General features: G+C 29.5%; 1 protein-coding gene, 1 long non-coding RNA gene and 1 other non-coding gene across 3 annotated transcripts; 2 read left to right on the top strand and 1 right to left on the bottom strand.

Annotated features, from left to right (window-relative positions):
- Nucleotides 1-1,364: 1,364 nt before the first annotated feature.
- Nucleotides 1,365-6,473, top strand: LOC145181140 (uncharacterized). The gene is made up of 3 exons (XM_080056152.2): nucleotides 1,365-4,829; nucleotides 5,172-5,631; nucleotides 5,911-6,473. Exons 1-3 carry the CDS (start codon nucleotides 1,465-1,467, stop codon nucleotides 6,391-6,393), a joined length of 4,308 nt encoding a protein of 1,435 aa, XP_079912278.2. The 5' UTR covers nucleotides 1,365-1,464; the 3' UTR covers nucleotides 6,394-6,473.
- Nucleotides 6,474-7,000: 527 nt separating this feature from the next.
- Trnad-guc (transfer RNA aspartic acid (anticodon GUC)) lies at nucleotides 7,001-7,072 on the bottom strand. Its single transcript has one exon. It is a non-coding gene; the product is annotated as a tRNA-Asp (tRNA).
- Nucleotides 7,073-17,316: 10,244 nt separating this feature from the next.
- LOC149876805 (uncharacterized) lies at nucleotides 17,317-18,528 on the top strand. Its single transcript, XR_016448572.1, has 4 exons — nucleotides 17,317-17,353; nucleotides 17,885-17,975; nucleotides 18,284-18,329; nucleotides 18,394-18,528. It is a non-coding gene; the product is annotated as an uncharacterized LOC149876805 (long non-coding RNA).
- The last annotated feature ends 1,579 nt before the right edge of the window (nucleotides 18,529-20,107 follow it).

Here is a 20,107-nt window from a genome sequence, read left to right as displayed (position 1 = left end):
TATAACGCCTGAGCCGAAAAAATTAACAACAATAGTTGAATGTGGAGAGGTTTCCATAATAGTATATATATATATATATATACATATATATACATATATATATATATATATATATACATATATATATGTATATATATATACATATATATATATGTATATATATATATATATATATATATATATATATATATATATATATATATATATATATATATATATATATATACATATATATACATATAACACAAAAAATATAATTTTCTTTAACAACAGTTAATGTTTATAAACTATTTTTTTTAAAGTTGTAATTATTTTCTAAATTATCTAATATATAACATACTATTTAATGTAAGTAAACTTAAACAAAAATTGAAACAAAAAATTTTTGATTGAATAACAAGACATCAAAACGGGTTTGAGCAATTTCATGTCTTGCTATACATGAGTCTCTTATAGATTGAAACCAAATTTCAGTCAGTATTGCACAACTAATGGTCGTTAATTTAAGATTATAAATAAGGAAATTTCCATCTGGAAGTTAGTGTTTAGTTTGCATTATTTTCCGACCCAAATGTCAAACTCAAACTATAAGCAGAAACTAATTATCAGCAAAGTTGACCCAACTAATTGATTCAACTGGTTTCGTCATGTAGTAAAACTATAGTCTTTCGCATGAACATTTTGAAGGCATTTCCATAGGAATCTTTGTCAAGTTTTTTTCATAAATAATCCACTTTGACTAGTAACACGTAAAGTTTCACCGTCATGATTTATTTCTTTTCTAAATTTTTTCAATTTTTCCATTTTTCCATTCCGACTTGCCTTAGACAAGTTCAGAATGGAAAAATGTTTTAAGTAGATTTCGACTTTCTTTAGACCGTTCGTCCACGAACATTTAAAACCCGCTCTTTCTTACTGTCATATTGCTCCAAGAACTATTGAAGGGTAAAGGTAGATTTGTAAAAAAACTGGTCTTCTATTTTGAATTTGCACAAAGTATTCCTTTAATTACAGTTATATCTAACTTACGATACCAGAAAACATTAATTTTTGTAATTGCATCTTAATTTAAGGACTGCGTTAATCACAAAAAAAAATTTGGCTTAAAGAAGATCATTTCAATACTTTTTAGAATCACTTACAAAAAAAATAGAACTTAATGATTATTTTTAAGATTAAAAAAGAAATCTGACACATCTTCAGTAAATACAATTTCATTGACATTAAAAGATCCAATGACTTAAAAAAACTTTATCAAGCTTCATACTCGCATTCTGCACCTCATTAAAATGTTTACGAATACTTTCACACTTGATTGCGTAAAAAACTTTGGATATAAACTATACACAATCAATACTATAAGAAATGTTTGTGATTTGGCATATGAAATCATTGTTTGTCTTTATCACACGAAGCTTAAGAACTCAAGTTGGTTAATGGTTAGGAAGCAAATTGTGAAAAGAGATGGCATTTTCGCAGGTTGTTTTGTATGTCTGGGTTCTTTTTTCATCATATGTCTTAATTGAAAGTAATTCTCTTAACGTTTCCGAATCTATACTTGATGCTTGCGAATCATCGGGTTGTGTTTGTGAAATATTACATTACCAAAACAAAATCTTTAATATCAGTTGGTCTGAGTTAAAACTAAAATGTAATTCATTCAAAGAACTCCAATCGTTTTCGAATAAACCAAAAACAATGACCTACAGTGGGGAATATGAAATGCTGGGTTTTGATGCAACTTTAACCAACGTGTTACCACGCGAAGTTCAAGATATAACCGAAGGGTATTTTAGTGAAGAAAAGAAGGTTTTTCAGGTAATAGAAGCTGTTGTTAACGAGCAGCTTGTAAGCAGAGTAATGAGTGATTGCAACAAAACAGACGAAACAGAGGATTCTGTATGCTTCAACACAACAGAAAATGACGATTTAAAATATATAACGCGGTTAGAAATTACAGGAAACAAGCTAAAGCAGTTCGGAACGGAGCAAAACCCTATATTACAACTTTTTCCAAGCTTACAAGAGCTAAAAATAAATACAAGTGCTGAAACGATAGAAATACATTTGGTTGAACTCTCGTACTTGCACTACTTTTACATCTACGTTAAAAAAATTGTTAAGTTGTATTGTGCTTTTGATAGTGAACTTTGCCTCTCTAATCCAAAAGGATTAAATAGATTTGAGATATACTTTGAAAACCCTGATGGAAGTGACCTGCAAGTTTTTGGAAAGTTGAAATTCCCCGCGAACATTGACAACTTAACAATAGACTACAACTACAAAAAAATAATACCGAGTCCAACTATAGAATTTCCAACTGCAGCTAAGGATAAGGATAAAAATATTCAAAACAACATATTCAAAAATATTGTGTTTCAAAACTTAACTTTGAACGTCCCTCCAACCCCCAAACATATTTTTAGGCTAAAAGACTATTCTGGAATCAAAGTTCGCAACCAATTTACTTTAAGAGGCGATAATGAAGACGTTTATCCCTTGTTACCAGAGGTTTATGATCTTGGCTTACAATACCCATTAGTTTTAGATCTTCATCCATATAAGGAACAGATCCCATTTGTTAATGTGTTGGACAGCAGTCTTGAGAAATCACAATTTGCAGCGTGTGAATACGGGGAAAAACTATTAAAGCACGCGCATTTAAACGAATATGAAAAAGAGGAACTTCTGATTATCCGTAGTTTCCATTTGACACTCTCGCAAATAATTGGTATAACAAAGAATTACAACACAACAAAATGTTTTCGAGTTTATACATATAATATTGATGTTGATGAGGATCCAAGCAAGGCTTACTTTAATCGTTTTAGCAATACATATGTAAAAGTTGAAATATACTACATCAAGATTGGAACTTCAAACCATAGTCTCCTTGGAACCCATACCTTCCACGTGATTCAAGGAAACCAAAATTCCAAAGTTCCATATCGATCGAATCTTATTTCTCTGCAATTCATCAGCATGAAAAATCGTCATAATGCAGATCCAATATTTATGAGGGCGGCTGCCACCTGCTTAATTATGAACATCGGCTCTTATCATAAAATTGCACCTGACAGCTTGTTTCATAATGACGATCAGCTTTCAACGTGGTATGATGTTATCCAAGAATCACGTGATTTTAATAAATCTTTATACTCAGAGTTAGAGATATCTCGCACTCAGACTGCAGTTAAATATTTAGAGGAATACATCCTGTGGAGCGATAACAAGAACACAAAAGTAACGCGTGTGCCTTTGTTATCCTTACAAGTGTTAAGTCAAAACATCCAAATCTTAGCCCAAGCCGGTCGAGATATCAGAGATAAATCAAGACATTTAGAGTCAATTGCCAGTTTGAAAAAGATCCAAAATATGACAGAAGCAAGTTTCAAGGAAACTCTACAATCAATCGGAAAAGCAAAAATTGCAATTTTAAAAGCATCAAAAGAAAAGTCACAATCTCTCGGGGATATAGAGCTGAGAAAACAAGGTGATATAGATAAACAGAGGAATGATAGTGAAGATTTTATCAACCATTTGAAAAACGAATTTTCAGCAATCTCAAAAGAAGTTGAAACAGAATCTAAAAACTTCAAAAATGGTGTCATTCTTGCTACTTCGCTGGCCGTTGCCGAAGCAGCAGCAGAAGCAGTTAATTGTATTGTTGGAATCTTCACTGGCGGGTTTAATCCGGCAAAAGCATTGAATTCTGCACGGAAGGCTGGCAAGTTAGCTAAAATCATTCCTAAACTCATGAAAATAATGAAAACCATAAGAAGTTTAATTCAAAACCGACAACTTCTGGGAACAATATTTCAAAAGGTAAAAAAAGCGTGGAAAGCAATGCCTACAAAATTATCCGCATTTTTCACACGACAAAAAATTATGTTGAAAGATTGGTTGCAAGCTAAGCACACTGTTTTAGATAAGAAGTCCACTAGAGATGTTGAGAGAATTAAAGCGTTTGTTAAAATAAGCAGCACACTGTTAAATACCACACCTGAAATGGTTAAAAATACGGTTTCATATCTTAAAGCAGAGCGAACAGTTCGAATAGGTTTTGACCCTGGTAATCCCCTTCAACACCTGGCAACAGAACAAGAAACTGCTGAACAATTCAAAGATCCATCGGCAAATGAAGCAGTAGAGACCAGTTCAAAGTTGAATGCTGTAGATGTTTATAAATGGACAATAGCAAAAGAACACGTAACTGGGATGATTGATACCACTCTATCAGATGACGTACCTGAAGCTACGGCCTACAGAACTGCTCTCTTAAAGCTTATAACGACTGGAGAAACGCAAACACAGGCATCTCTAAATCAAGCTGCACTCGAGACAAGCTTTTCTCTCTCTAGATATGCGTGGGGATTGTACTTTAACGAGAGTGTTTTTACAGAAATGGAAATTGCAAAAACAGAAGACGAATTGCAAGAGCTTGAAAATGATGGTTCAGTAGTTTTAGAGAGAAGTTGGGTGGTAAATAATCGTTCAGCAATAGATTTAGATATTGAATGGGAGAAACTTGCAATCAAACTTGAGCTTGTTCGGCTAAACGAAGAATACTGCAACGCCTTTTTTTATTTCCATCTTGAAAAGTGCCACGAAGGTCTACTCATCAACCCTTCTGATGACCTTGAGAAAATTTTATACATTCAAAACATGCTTCTTTACCAATCCAACCAAAAACTTAACGAGATGTTTCCCCCTCCACAAACCTTCAATGATCTTACAATTACGATCGAGAAACCAAAACATTGTCATTGCATCAAATACTTCCTAAACATAACGATAGCATCAAATACAACTGCTGAAGAACGAATCAGGTTGTAAAAATTTGATAAACTGTTGTTGCATGTATAATAGCAGAACATATTTTCATTGTGCTTACTGATAAAAGATGATCTTATCTTATCGCGCTTTTCTCTTCTCTGATAAACTAAAGGCAGCGTTTTGTAAAAGCTGCATTCAATAATTTACTTAAATATAAGCCTTACTAGAATTAATCTAACTTTTGAAACTTTAAATAATTCCATAAGGGCCATTGTAATAATAGTTAAAAAAATTTTCTGTGCCTGCGAAGTATAATTTAAAGCTTTTCCTTCTAAAACTTAATGAATCTTGTTTTATTGATAGAGTATATATTTATGATTACATTTATTCAATAGGTTAATCGATCAAATGCATAGTGATTCAAAAAAATGTCTTGAAGATGATGGTGTGGACTATCAAAAATCAAACTTAACTGAGCATAATACAACCAATAACATTTTGATGAAATGCACTGACAACCCCATTGAAAATGTCAAGAAAAGCGAGGAATTTATTTACAAAGTTGACATTAATTCATCGTATTTCTCAGGACGCGATCGTGTTCGTATCGATGAAGTAAAAGTCATTTTTAAAGGCGCCACTACAGCTAATGGAATTGTTACAATTTATGCTCAATCCACTGGTATTTCTGAGGATCGGTACAAAGGCCGTAATTTCAAATTTATCGGTGATAGGTGGATTCGTATGCTGTCGTATTACTCAAAAAGTGCTGTTAACAAATTTGCCGTTAAAAAGATAAAGCAAACTAAACAAAAGAAGAACAATAGAAAACAACCGAACTATGAGAATGATCAGGTGATTTGAATTGCTTCTTAACAAAATTAAATAGATTAAATTTTCACAGCTCACAATACTAAATTACTTACAATAAAGCCTTTTACTTTTAATTTGACTTAATCAGATAACAGTGAACATAAAAGAAACCCTGAAATCCTGATCATAAAAGAACCCCTAACCGGCTTCATATTACTCAAATTAAGTTGCAAGATTTCTAGAAAGAGAAACTTTTTCTTATTTCTATTTCTACATTTTCTTGAAGTTGAATAATATGCATAAAAATTCACTTGCTCTTAGGTTACGTTCATCGATGCTGGAAACGTCCATAAAAGCTTTGAAGGACTTTTTAGAGCTCCGACCGTATTTACAACATGGTCATTCTTCATTCCGAAAAGCTCAAATCCTGGTCTCAATCTTACGGGGCTAGAGAAAATCGAACTTAAATTTTCCGGCAGTTTTATTACAACCGGCTACGCAAGTGCAGTAATCCAAAGTGGCGATCAAAAAAATAGCCAAAACACCACGGAAGTGCAAAGCACTAATGGAGAGAAAATCAAGGAAGATGAGAAAAATGGAGCTAAGCCTGGGGATTCCACAGAAACATTTACACAGAATGAAAGAGACATTGAAAAAAAGAATTCAACATTTTATTTCAACGCCAAGAAAAACACGAAGGGACTAAAAAATTCTAGAAAGCGAAAACAAAAACATAGGAACAAACGTTTAAAGCATAAAACAAGAGGAAGCAAAGCTAAAAAAAGTCATGCAAAGATTCACTAGCAATAAGTTGTTTCATTGTAGATGAAGAAAATCTTTTTGAAAAATATTATTTGAGCGTCGTGGGATGCGATACTTTGAAACTACATTTTGTTTTAGTACACATTGTTTTTATTATGAATTACTTTTTATTACCGCGTTTGTTTACGTTTTTGGCTGCTGCTTTGGTAAAAAGAGCAAACTAAAACAAACGTAAGTTTAAAAATAAACTCATGAAGTTGGTATTTGAAACAACGATAAATTTGAATAAACCACCAAGTTAACCAAAAGTTAAATGACCACTTCAAAAAAATAAACTATTTTATTCTAATTTAGTTTAAGTTTCTTCTAAAAATGTTTGTGTAAAACTTCTCAATACATCAGTTAACTGATATCATAAACTTTATGATAAAGTTGAAAAAGGGTTGGTTTACCACTTTCGATGGATCAAAATTTGTACTTAGCGTTGGGCATTGCTGTTTTGATATCATCAATTAAAATCATCTGTAAAACATTCTTTACTAACTATTATAAAACTAAGTAGTATTTCAATTATGTAATATATAAGCTGAATTTAAATTTTTTTTAGTCAAAAAGTTACTCGTTATAAATGAAATTACTAAAAGATTCCCTCCCCGGCGGGGAATCGAACCCCGGTCTCCCGCGTGACAGGCGGGGATACTTACCACTATACTACCGAGGATATATTTATTATGAAAATTTTTTAAAATATATATAATTAAAATAACGTCTTCTTCTTTTTTTCTTTTTTTAAATCTAATTTAAATTAAAGAACGTCGTTGAACTATTAATTATAATTGGTTTTCATTATGCTACCCTGATAAAAACCCAGAAAGCTTTTTATTTACGTCTCCTTTGAATTAACTTTCTTTCAGAATTGGAAAACTTTTTCCATCATAACCCGTTTGTAAATAACAATTATATTTCTTGTAATACGTGTAATAGAATAACCTTATAGAAAATCATTGATAAAGCAATCCAGGACAATATCCTATCAACCTTTGGTATTCTGCAGGGGTTGAACTTCTTTAAGAATTTCCATTAAAGTATTTTTTTGTCTCGGAAACTATTTTTCCATCTTAAAACTGAGCACGTTGAGATAAACATCTGCCTAAAAAAAGATACGAAAAAAGAAAGTCAGCTCTTCAGTTTTTAACTCAATTTTTATGACTTAAGGACAACGTTTTCTTTAATCTTCGTTTGGATTATTAGGATTTTATTTTTTCTTTAGATTTGATGTTTATGCTTCTTACTCAATAATAACCTCTCGTAACACCTGTAAAACTCTTGGCCAAAATGTCTTCTTGTTTTAGATTTATTCTCAACTTTCTAAAATCCTTTTCTTTCTCTTAGAAAATCTTGTTTTTCTTCTTCTTCTACCTTTTCACCTTCGTTCTTCTCTTTCTGTTATTTTTTCCTTTTCCCTTCTATCTCTTTGAAAAATATCCTAAACTTTCTCCTCTTTTCTTTTACTAATTGTTCGCAGATGTTTCCTAAATTAAATAACGTTTTAGCAAGGGCATAGACGATAATTTATCTGACATTTTTTCCCGTGAACTTTGGGAAGTCAGACGAGAAAACTTTGGTTATTTTTAAAAAATGAATAATGGCGAAATATAATAACGGTTCGCAAGTTTAAGGACGGGGGTAATAAACCTTTTTAAAAATCAATTATTAAAAATCAACTATTTTCAACCAATTATCAACTATTTTGCCAAATATAAATATACGTCGAATATATTTTGTAAACCCGTATTTTATACTTTCAAATTAATATTTTTCAGGGCCTGTTGGTTGGCAAACAAAACAATCTATGCCATTGCTGAGAGCTATTAAAGCTTCTTTTTGGTAATCCTTCAAAGATTTAATAAAAAATAAATTACAAACTATTTTAAAAGCATACTCTAAATTACCCTTTTCGTTTGTCATATTGTAGGTATGTGTGCAAAATTTTTAAACTATTCAAATATTTAATTATTATACATCTTTGTAAAGAGCTTTAAATCAGTATTACGATGGTGAAAATTTCATAACAAACTAATGATTCCACTAAAAGTTATGCCCATTTAAGTGACAAAAATTCATTATAAGGAATGCTTAAGAAAACTGCAACCAACCTAAAAAATTAGCGTTCGGCTTACGGTGCTTTTATAATTGAACTTCATTGTTTAGTTTATAGCGCATTACTTTGCCTCGGTTATATTTTTATTCAACTAATAACAGAATATGGTTTTTTTTGTGTGTGTTTGTGTGTAAATCACGTTTTGAATACTTTAAAAAATCACCATTATTTTAAATAAAGTTTCATTTTTCTAAAAAAACAATTTTTTAATGAATAAAAAAGTCAAATACACAAAATGCTCATAATTGTGAATCCCCCCCCCAACCTCTACAACAGAAGAATATTTGGTACCTTTACTGCGTGGAAAAATAGAATATGAGCGTGTCATTATTTTTTAATGAAATTTGGCAGGTACATAGAAAATAGATATATAAAATTGATCCAAAAGTTAGAAAAAAAACCCATCACTCCTTCAATGTCAATTCACTTCCAGAACAGGAATGAAGTTTTCAATAGCAATGAAATCACTAAAAAAGTTAGTAAGTGCAAAAAAAAAGCAAATTACAGTAAACTAACAACACTCTACTTTTAAAATATTATCTAAGTCAATATAAAATTCCAAAAAAAAGACGAGAAAAATCCATCCATACGACACCTACCTCGAGCACGCGGTGAAAAAATGGTCACAGATTTTATCTTTAGAATCGGTGCCGTAAATCGCAGATACGCACGTACCTACATATTGCTTCTGAATAGTACTGATAATTTAATTAACTAAATTTTGGCGCAATGTTTAATAAACCCCCCGAAACGTTACGATATTTCATTAAGATCAAAGAAAAGCCGAAGGAACATATTTGTTCCAAAGTTTTCTCATCTGACTTCCCAAAGTTCACGGGAAAAAAAAGTCAGACGAATTATCCTCTAGCAAGGGCAATGAATTTTATCTTCAAGCTCGTTTAGTATTTTTGTTACGACTTCTAAGTCATGGTTCGCTAAAGAAGGTTTTGACAGTTATCTTTTAATTAACTTTTGTCTATGTTCTTGATTTGTTGGTAAAATTCATATTTACAAAACTGTCGCAAGTCTTACTAATTGAAATATTATCATTCGTCATGTAAATACAATTTAACTCCCGGTCCCGGTTTTTTATTGATAAAAAAAAAATCAAAAATCTCAATTTTATGGCTGAATCATTTTTCATAAAATAGTGTGCATCTTGGATGACGGCTTTCTCTCACTTTTCATCGTTCAAATAAATAATTTATTTAAGTCAAGTACAAATTCAAATCTATGATTATCATTTCTTTCCTTTTCCATCCTCTCTTTAGTGCGCATGAGTTTCAAACTGCTAAAGCATAATTACAAATCCTGACATCAAAGCAATGGTAACTAACTGGTAATAAACATGTTTTGCAGCGTTAACGCAAAGCCGTTATTCTAAGAGTTTATGAAGCGTCAATAAAATATTCCATAATTGACAGAAATTCATAATTAATGTAAGCTGTTTTTTTTTTTTTTTTTAACTAATTTAAAACAAATCGTGCAAAAATGGCGCTCGCCATCTTTTTAAGTAATGGTAAATATATTACCACAAAATATTTAGGTTACATTTTGCTCAACTTTCGAGCGGGCGCGCATTATATTTTAATACAAGCGGGGGCGCGCCTTAAATTTTACATTTTACAGATTACAGCAAATATTTATTATTTTCTTCAGATTTAGAGCTACTTTACACTAATTAAAGTAAGTAAAGTAAGAACAATATTTCAATGAAAAAAGTCAATGAACTCATTTATAAAACAAATATTAAATGCACCTATATCAAACATGTATCGCAAGAAAATGCTTTGTATTTATTAGGATTGGATTCACTATTTCTTTTCACATTATCAACACACACAGAGAGTGACGCTTACATGTAAATGTCGGGCATTTGTGGGGATTCATTGACGCTGAGGTTTTCTTCCATTCTCTTGCGCACGGACGACATTTACTAAAACTTTGAGCCAACCGCTCAACCGCTTCTTCTCGAACTCGTATCTTAGGCACTCCTGCACACATCTGATGGCATGTTCTGAAGGTTCGCTCGGAAAGTCAGGTGTTTTTTCATAAGGGAATGTGCTAATTGTTTCACAAACAGCCTTCTGTGCAATATTATGTCATACTGGTGAGCGAAAGAATATTAAATTTTTGAATTGTTTCCACATGTTCATAATATTCATAATATATACATTCAGGATATTCTAGAATATAAAAAAAGACTATAAAAAACTACAATAGGACATCGTCTAATTATTCTTGAAACAGAAAATGTCGAGCGCATTTTACATAAATACAATTCCACCGATAGTCGTGCGCCGTGAGCCTTATTAACATGACATTCCATTCACAAATTTTTACAATATAAAAGCAAAAGATGCCCAATTACGTAGTCAATAGGAAGAATAGATAAGGATTGCATTTAAAATTATATATGTATAAACCAATAAATATAAAAAATAGAATTAAGAATTAGATTTAAAATTAAGAAATTTTTCAGCAGTGCGTTTGTTTGAAGATTAGCAAATTTCATCTCTTTTGTCTCATTGAGTAAGAAACGTTTTTAAACTGTGGTTACAAAACCAAAGTTTTTGTCAATATTTTCAAAAATACTATTTTTTCATGAATGAAAAAAAAAAATTCTTCGCAATGCGCACTTAAAATATTACATTTAATAGCGTAAGACAAAATTGTTGTGACGCAGTGTAATCGAACGTTGACACGTTCGTAAACGTAAACACATGAGCCAAAAACTTTGATTCACGTGTTTACGTTTGTTTTTTATGTTTATTAGGTTTATTAAATTAGCCGATAATGCTAAATATTCCTCAAAGAAGGTCAAACAGATTAACAAAATTTAAGAATTATTCCTGTTAATTGCGTTTTAAAAAAGTCTATTTGGTTCAATATTGGCTGCATCAAAGAGTACATTTTTTCTGGGAATCGAAACTGTACCTTTGTGATATCTAAAACATGTTGTTAAAATATTTTAAGGATACTTTGAAATTCCAAAGTCTTTTACAACTTTTGAGTTGTTAATAAATTCAAATTTTCAAATATGTTTTGCTAAGGATTTTGAAATAAACCTCATTTTCTATATTAAGTGGAAACTCCAGAATCAAAATGCTTAATCAAGCTAGAGATCTCTGGAATCTTGAAATCACAGAAATCATAATGGGAAAAAGAAATTGTGTTTCTACTTTAAATTTCTTCTTTACATTTTTTTTTTGCATTTCTTCTTTAAGTTTCTTCTCTAGAATTCTTTTTTAAATATATTCTTTTATAATTGCTCTTAAATTTCTTCTTTTTATTTTATCTTTATTATTCTTCTTTTAATTTCAACTTTATTTTTCTTCTTTAAAATTTTTCTTCAATTCTTCGAAATTTCTCTCTTAATTTATTTTTCAAATATTTTTTTACATTTCTTCTTTAAACTTCCTTTTTAATTTTCTTCTTTAAGTTTCTTCAAATTTTTTCTTCCAGTTCTTAGGACAAACTTCTTTAAACGTCTTTTTTACAATTCTTCTTTAAGTCTCTTCTCTAAAATTCTTCTTTAACTTTTTCTCTAACACTTTTTCAAGTATCTTTTATCAATTTCATCTTTAATTTTTTTTCCGCTTAGTTTTGACATTTAATTCTTCTTTAAATTTCTTTGTTTTGGAATTTTTTATTTAACATTATGAAGTAAACTTTTCATTCATATTTAATTCATAAATTTTATTTTTAAAGCGCCATTGTCATTAGCAACATCTTCAGATCTCCCCCAAAGGTTTTTGAATCATTCAGAATAAGGATGATACTGCTACTATCATTCTATAAACTTAAGAGAAATGTGCCTGTAAGATTGCAATCTTGCAACTTCTATCAATAACTTCATTAATTCTATTTGCTATTCCTGTATGACTTCTTGTTTTTATGAAATATTACAAACATTCTTAGATAATTATCTTTCATCATAACACTTACAAACCAAAACAATATAGTTTTTTTGTAGGTTTTTTTGCATTTATTGATTTTGATAGATTTTGGTATTTATCTATTTGATAGATTTTTTTTTAAGTCACTAAAAGTTGAAAAGTCAAAAATGTAAGCACAGTTTTTTTGCATCTTTATCACAAACTTTTCCCAATTTAATTTTTCACTTCATTCACCACTTACACTAAATTTCAATATCACATTAAAGACCAATCTGTTATCATGTCACCATTTTTTATTATCAACACCACCATATTTTAAACTCCTAAAATCTTATGAAGTCGTTAAAAATTACAAAAAACTTTTTTCCGTAGAATTTTACCGAAAATTTTTGAAAATCGTTTGAAAGTAAAATTTAAAACTCTTTTCATTTTAGTATTTTTATTCTATGTTAGTTTTCAACTATTCCTGATTATCTATTACTATACTGTCTATTTTAGTGTAACGTAAAGACAGTATGATATTTAAAGTTTCGGTGCGACAGTTTTAATTACAGACATCCTTTTCATGCCTTAATCGCAGCAAATGTATAAATGATTAATATCATTTACACATTTGTTGCTACAAATTTCAATAAAACATTTTAATAACAGAAATATCGAAAATTACAAGCCAATTTAAATGCTCCTTAGAGAAAGTTGAACGGTGAAAGTTCTTTGCTTTCTTCAGCACAGTGAAAGAGCTTTTAGCTGTTGCCAATGTTGCAGGTAAAATAAGATATATGTGCAATTTAACAGAAATGTTTAGGAAGATTGAGAGAAACCCAAGTTCAAGCATCTCCTATGGAATATACCCATTTCGGAATGATTAGTTTCTTAAACGATTCCCTTAAAATGTGTTTTGCGTATCTGTCACAAAACTGATTGTCAGCAGAGAAAAGGTCTTCATTACTCAAAATATTGAGTTACAATTGAAATCCAAAGAGGGTGCAGATGTCTCAGTGAGTTGAATTAACACTGAAGGCCAAACACTAAGAGAGCAAACAGATCTAAGGGATTAAATGACTGTCTCTACAACCAATATGAACTCTTTAGCAGAACAAGACAATGGAACTATAGACAAAAACAATGCTACCCAAATGTAAAATGTTATTCTTTAAACAAGGATTTTTTACGTATGTGTATATGTAATAAATACTTGAATAAGTTAAAATAAAAATTAACAAATAGAAACAATGTGAATTTAAAGGAATATTAAAGAGATTACATTATCATGTGGAAGATCAAAAACATTAAAAGAAGGTTTAGATTCAGATTTTGATGTTGTCATGATTGCTGTTCTACGGCTCAATGATTCCGGTATTAAATCAAACCAAGATGTCATGAAGCTAGACTTCAGGATTTAGAATTTGGATTTTTTCTCTTATATTCCTTTTCAAAACAAGTAACATTGAACAGACTCTTTTTATTATTGTTTGAATTACAACATAACTCAAGCTTATTGAAATAACATTAATATTTTGTCAACTTAAAACTAAAGATAGTAAAAAAACTTTGAATTGATTATCTCCAGTTAGATAATTTTGACTTGATTGACTTATTGTATTGTACAATTTAGAAACAATAAAAACTGACGTTACTCTAAAAAAAAAAAATTTATATGTATTATTTAATGGCTTTTAACACCACAATACTGTGATTGTTTCATTGCGGTTCAACAAAGATCAACAAAGTTAAGCAAAATCAGCAAGTTTGATTAAAGGCGGGAATATTCTCGACTCTTCTTTCGCAGCCGTTGCCGTCCGCCTCCCCAAAATACTGAAATCTCACATTGAAAATGCGTTTTATAATATTAATTGCCAAATTTTGAGTATTTAATCAAAATTATGACTGTCAGAAACTGACTTTTTTTCAAAAACTATTGAAGTAATATAAGAAATTTTATAATTACACTAAAAAAAAAGAAGACCCAGACAGCCTCCCGTTAGTGGCCCAATGCTTGAACAGTTTCACTTACGACAACGGCGCGATGGCGTCATTTAATGATGGCCCAGAATCAAACCGGGCAATGGGCCAGTGTTGCTAGCCAGCAATGATCCTGAATCATTATCCAGCATTCTTCCGTTATCGGATACCAGCACTGACCCGTTACTTTTAACCAATATAAATTAGCACGTTATTATCAGCCATTTCTGGAGAAAATGTGATATCGCACAAAAGGTAAACGCATAAATAAGTATTTTTTGAAAATTATTCCCATTCAAATCGACATTAATAATTTTTAATATTACAAATACTGTTGATAGTTTGAAGTAGTACTATTTATTCTACGAGTTTTTTCAATTTTCTCGAGCTTTTCGTCCATCATTTCGATCTCTTAAAAGCTGAAAATATCTCTTCAGCTATCACTCAACCTCTTTGCTTGATGCTCCTGAGGTTAAAGGATTTATTTATATAGCGCCTAAACACAAAATTAAACTTTAATGTATGACTACATTGTATACATAATATATCTACAATGTATTATATATATATATATATATATATATATATATATATATATATATATATATATATATATATACAGTGCTCGAAGTGGGAAAAAAAAGGTAGTGGGATGGTTTTTAATATTTTCTAATCACCATCCCACCTATCCTAAAATTATAGATTTCTTATTTTGTGTAGATTAAATAAAGGAACTATAAATCCCTAGAGTATTCCTATAGTAAAAAGCCTATATTAAAAAAACAACTTGAGGTCCGTTATGTTCTTAAGAGACTGTCACCGTAAAATATTGAGTTGAGTTTCACCTCAAACGTCATTAAGCAATCAAAAAACAATGATATATTTAAACATTTTATTTTTAAACAAGTCTTATTTTTTTGTATTTACCAATTTTTTAAATAATTGAAAAAAAATTCGGTCAGAATATCTTCCAAAATGTTTCACTTTCATTTATAGACTTTAATGCCGGCGCTTCACAATTCCTAAAATTAGCATCACGATGTCCTTTCCCAAACCACTTAATGACATAATCCTTTGGATCGAAATGCGTAATTGGTGGACCTACTAATGAAATGAACATTAAACTCGACACAGTTTTTATTAACAAAGAGTTTCGCAAGGAAGATAAGATTATATTCATAGTAGAAAAAGAACGCTGTGTTTATATTCATAGTAGAAAAAGATACTGTGTGTTTAATATTATTTTTTGTTTTTCTAAGAGCGAAACTTCTAATTTACGTTGTTGTTGTTTTTATTTCTTTTGTATTATTATTTTTATTGTTATTTAAGTAATAAAATGGGTAAAATTCCACTACTGGAGTGTAAAAAAGTTATCGTGCTTCATGAAGAAGGTTATTCTCAACGACAAATTGTCCAAAAAACAAAATATTCAAAGATAGCCATTAGAGAAATTATAAAAAAATTTAAAAACGCGGGATCTCTTGAGGATGAAGTTCGAAGTGGAAAACCTCCAAAGCTAACAAAACATGACAAAGTATTTTAAAAATGTGTCTCTGCGAAATCGGAAAAAAAACTCCAGTGAGCTAGCCCAAGACATTCAGGCTGCGACTGGGACAAATGTTTCCTCATCTTGCATTCGACGACATTTGCTAAAAGCTGGGTTATCACCCTGATTGTCTACATCCAACAAACAAGCATGGGGGAGGTTCTGTTTTAGTTTGGGGTTGTATTTTATCATCTGGAGTAGGTGATTTAATCAGAACTGATGGCAAACTGAGAGGAGAACAGAATAAAGAAATTTTAAGACATTATGCAATACCCGAGAAAAAAAAACCGGCTAATACTACTAGGAATCTGTTTAACTTCCTGCTAATACGGCTAATCCTAGTAAGTTTTCGCTTAATACGGCTAAACTTATTAAGTTTCCCATTAGTCATGACTAATGAAATTCATAAACGTCATCTGCAGGTGACGTTTATGAATTTCCTGCTAATCCTAGTAAGTTCCTACTAAGTACCTACTAGGATTAAACGAAATACTTAGTAAGTTCCTAGTAAGTTTTCGAGAATAAAACAAGAATAAAAACGATTTTTTAAATGTTATACGCCATCTTTTATTTATTCAAGCGGAAGTCAAGTCAGCTCTGAAACAGCTTTTTCAGATTCATTAGTTTGAGTAATTTTTGTAATCCTATAGTGGAAAAGCTCAAGAACATTTGGGGACGATTGCGTGGCTTGCTATTTAATTGATGATTTGTTTGTTAATGATTTATAATGTGGTTTTAAATGTTAATTTTAACTCGATATAAATTCTAGCATTTTCTGTATCTTTCTAGCACCTTCTGTAGTACAAATTCTATCATTTTCTGATTTATAATAATACGTATGGTGACGTGTTTTTTTATTTCTGATTTTTTTCTTGTCTTTATTTATGATTTTATATTGTTTACAATCTAACTCTTTCTTTTTACTGAACAGTCTCTCTCTCTCTCTCTCTCTCTCTCTCTCTCTCTCTCTCTCTCTATATATATATATATATATATATATATATATATATATATAGATATAGATATATATAGATATAGATATAGATATATAGATATGTATGTATATATAGACATTAAAAATTGATCAACATTAAAATCACTTTCTTGCAGAATATATTTTACTGGTAAATATAGCATTATTTTTATTTTTTTCCCTTGTTAAAACAAACTATAAAATTATTGAATATTGTTATATTTTATATCAAATTATACTTTAGTTTTACATTTACTTAACATTAGAATTTTTGTTGTAAATGTCATAATATATATTTGAGAACTAAACATAATGTAAATATGTATATATATATATATATATATATATATATATATATATATATATATATATATATATATATATATATATATATATATATATATATATACATATTTACATTATGTTTAGTTCTCAAACCATGTACAATCAATCAATTTCAGGTAACTTTTTTTTTTTTTCTGTTTCTTTATATGTAATGTACTTATGCATAATTATTCATTAATCATATTGAATTTAAATGAGGAACTAGTAATGTTTTGAGTGTATGTATATGCATATACATATATATATGAGTGTATGTATATACATAACATAAATATATGTATATACATACACTCATATATATATGTAAATAATGTTTTGAGTGTATGTATATACATATACATAAATATTTTTATTTTTGATACAATTATTAAATGTTTTTGGATAACTGTAAATAAAACTTTCCTTTTTTTTAAAATTAAATTGATTGAAAAAGTTCATAATTTAAACTGAATTTTTATTTTAAACATTTTTGTTTTTTAATAGCATTTACATTTTGTGATTTAAATAATATTAAGTAAAGAAAAGATAATGAAAAGCTATTCAAAATTCCAAAATTAGGTTAAATAAGTTCTTTTATTATAAAATATATTTTATTACAATTATATCAAGTTACAATAATATTTTTAAATATTTCATTATAAATACAGGTATGGTCGAATAAAAGACGAAGACAGTTGAGATTATCTGAGTGGAATTTAATTGGCCCCTGTAAAAAATTTTCATACCTACAGTTATGTAGTAAGTTATTCGTTGGTCATGACCATTGTTCATTTTACTTTTTTAAAAGATAGGTAAACAACCTAACAACTTTTTTTTTGTAATTTGTTAAAGCTGGTTTTCAAATAAGTGTCTACTGCAATTTTCACTTACATAAATTTTTTTAAAAAAACAACCCTAACAATCTAATTATGTAATGTTTAAAACCCAAATATAATGTGTGTGTGTGTGTGTGTGTGTGTGTGTGTGTGTGTGTGTGTATGTGTGTGTGTGTGTGTGTGTGTGTGTGTGTGTGTGTGTGTATACACTTATATTTTTAATTTATATAGCTATGGAGAAATGATAATGAAACCTTTTCATCATTCTAAAATTATGGTGAGTTAAAAATGCGTTTTTATTGGAAAATATATGTTATTAAATTTTTAAAATTTCGTTATAGATACAATTATAAAAGATCAAGACAAATCTTATGGGTGCAATTATTCCACTGGCACCTGCGAAATTACCAAAAGAACTGACCATTGCTATTTATTGTATTTTTCTAAATGTTCAAGTTAAACAACCTAACACTTTATTATTTGTTATTTATATTGTTGTTTTATAAAAAAGCGTCCTCATTGCTAAGGCAACTAGTTAAATTAGATTTGTTGGGTTATTTTTTCAAGAATTATCTATGTTTAAGTAAGATTTGAAAAATAATTATTTTTACATTTTTACTTAAACATACATATTTCTTGAAAAATAACCCTGCTAATGTGAATATGAAATCTTTACTCAAATAATTCAATAAAACCTAAATAAAATATGAAATTAAATGAAAAAACTATTAACTAATCTATTAACTAAAACTATAGTTTTAGTTAATAGTTAAGTTAATAGTTTTTTTAGTTAATTTCATATTAGGATTAGCGAGTTTTAGTAGGAAACTTAGTAGGATTAGCAAGATTTAGTATACTAAAACTTGCTAATCCTACTAAGTTTCCTACTAAAACTTGCTAATCCTACTAAGTTTCCTACTAAAACTTGCTAATCCTACTAAGTTCCTAGTAAGTACTCGTTAGGAACTTACTAAGTTTTAGAAGGAAACTTATTAAGTACTTAACAGGATTAGCCGGTTTTTTTTTCTCGGGTACCATCTGGAATGAGACTAATTGGTATTAATTTCATTCTACAGCAAGACAATGATCCCAAACATTGTTTCCGAGGGGCCAAAAAATATTTACAGGACATGCGTGAGGAGCGAGTTCTCGAAGTAATGAACTGGCCTCCTCAAAGTCCAGATTTGAACATTATTGAACATGTTTGGGATTATTTGGATATAAAAAGGCTGAATATAACCCCAAAAATATCAAAGAATGCTTTCGAATATTAAAAAGAGAGTGGTACAATATTCCACCAAATTTCGTTACAAATTTATATGAATCAATTCCCAGGAGATTCGCTTCTGTGATCAACGCAAAAGACGGACATACGAAGTAATAATTGTTTTGGTATCTAGATATTTTTGTTTATAATATGTCTATAAACCTGATTTTTTTTTACTTCATAAGTCCTTCATATTTTTACGATAAAATCGTGGGTTACTCACAGTATTGTATATATACATATATATATATATATATATATATATATATATATATATATATATATATATATATATATATATATATATATATATATATATATATATATGTATATGTTTTAAAAAGAGATAAAGATTTTTTCTAATCCAAACTTTTTAAATTTCTTTCAAAGCAAGCTTATTATTTGGTCAAGATTAATTAGTGATCTTTTCTATACTGCAACCTATCACCTTTGAAATCATATTCCAAACAATCCCCTTAACTGTTGAGCCACTCTGAAAATTGACCAAAAGTTGCCCACTGACATTTCATAACAATTGTTTAAAAAACAGAGAAAGTTAAGAAGTATATTAAAAATAAAAGCATCGAACACAATATAATAAGTGACAGTAGAGAATATATCAGAAAATTAAATGACAAAAATGGCATACATCAAACCGACAAAAACTTTCCTGACAACCTAGTATTATAGCATAGAAACAAAGGTTTAATCTTCCATATTTTTAAAAATAAAATCACAATGGCTTCATGATTGAATATAATTTTATATATTTAAAATATCTCGAGTTT

This window comes from Hydra viridissima, unplaced genomic scaffold, assembly GCF_058129835.1.
Source record: "Hydra viridissima isolate aposymbiotic clone 2 unplaced genomic scaffold, HvirCarnegie_v1 scaffold_18, whole genome shotgun sequence".
In the NCBI taxonomy this organism is placed as follows: Eukaryota; Metazoa; Cnidaria; class Hydrozoa; order Anthoathecata; family Hydridae; genus Hydra; species Hydra viridissima.
The sequence above is the reverse complement of the archived record's forward strand: the minus strand, read 5'-3'. Positions and strand labels throughout refer to the sequence as shown.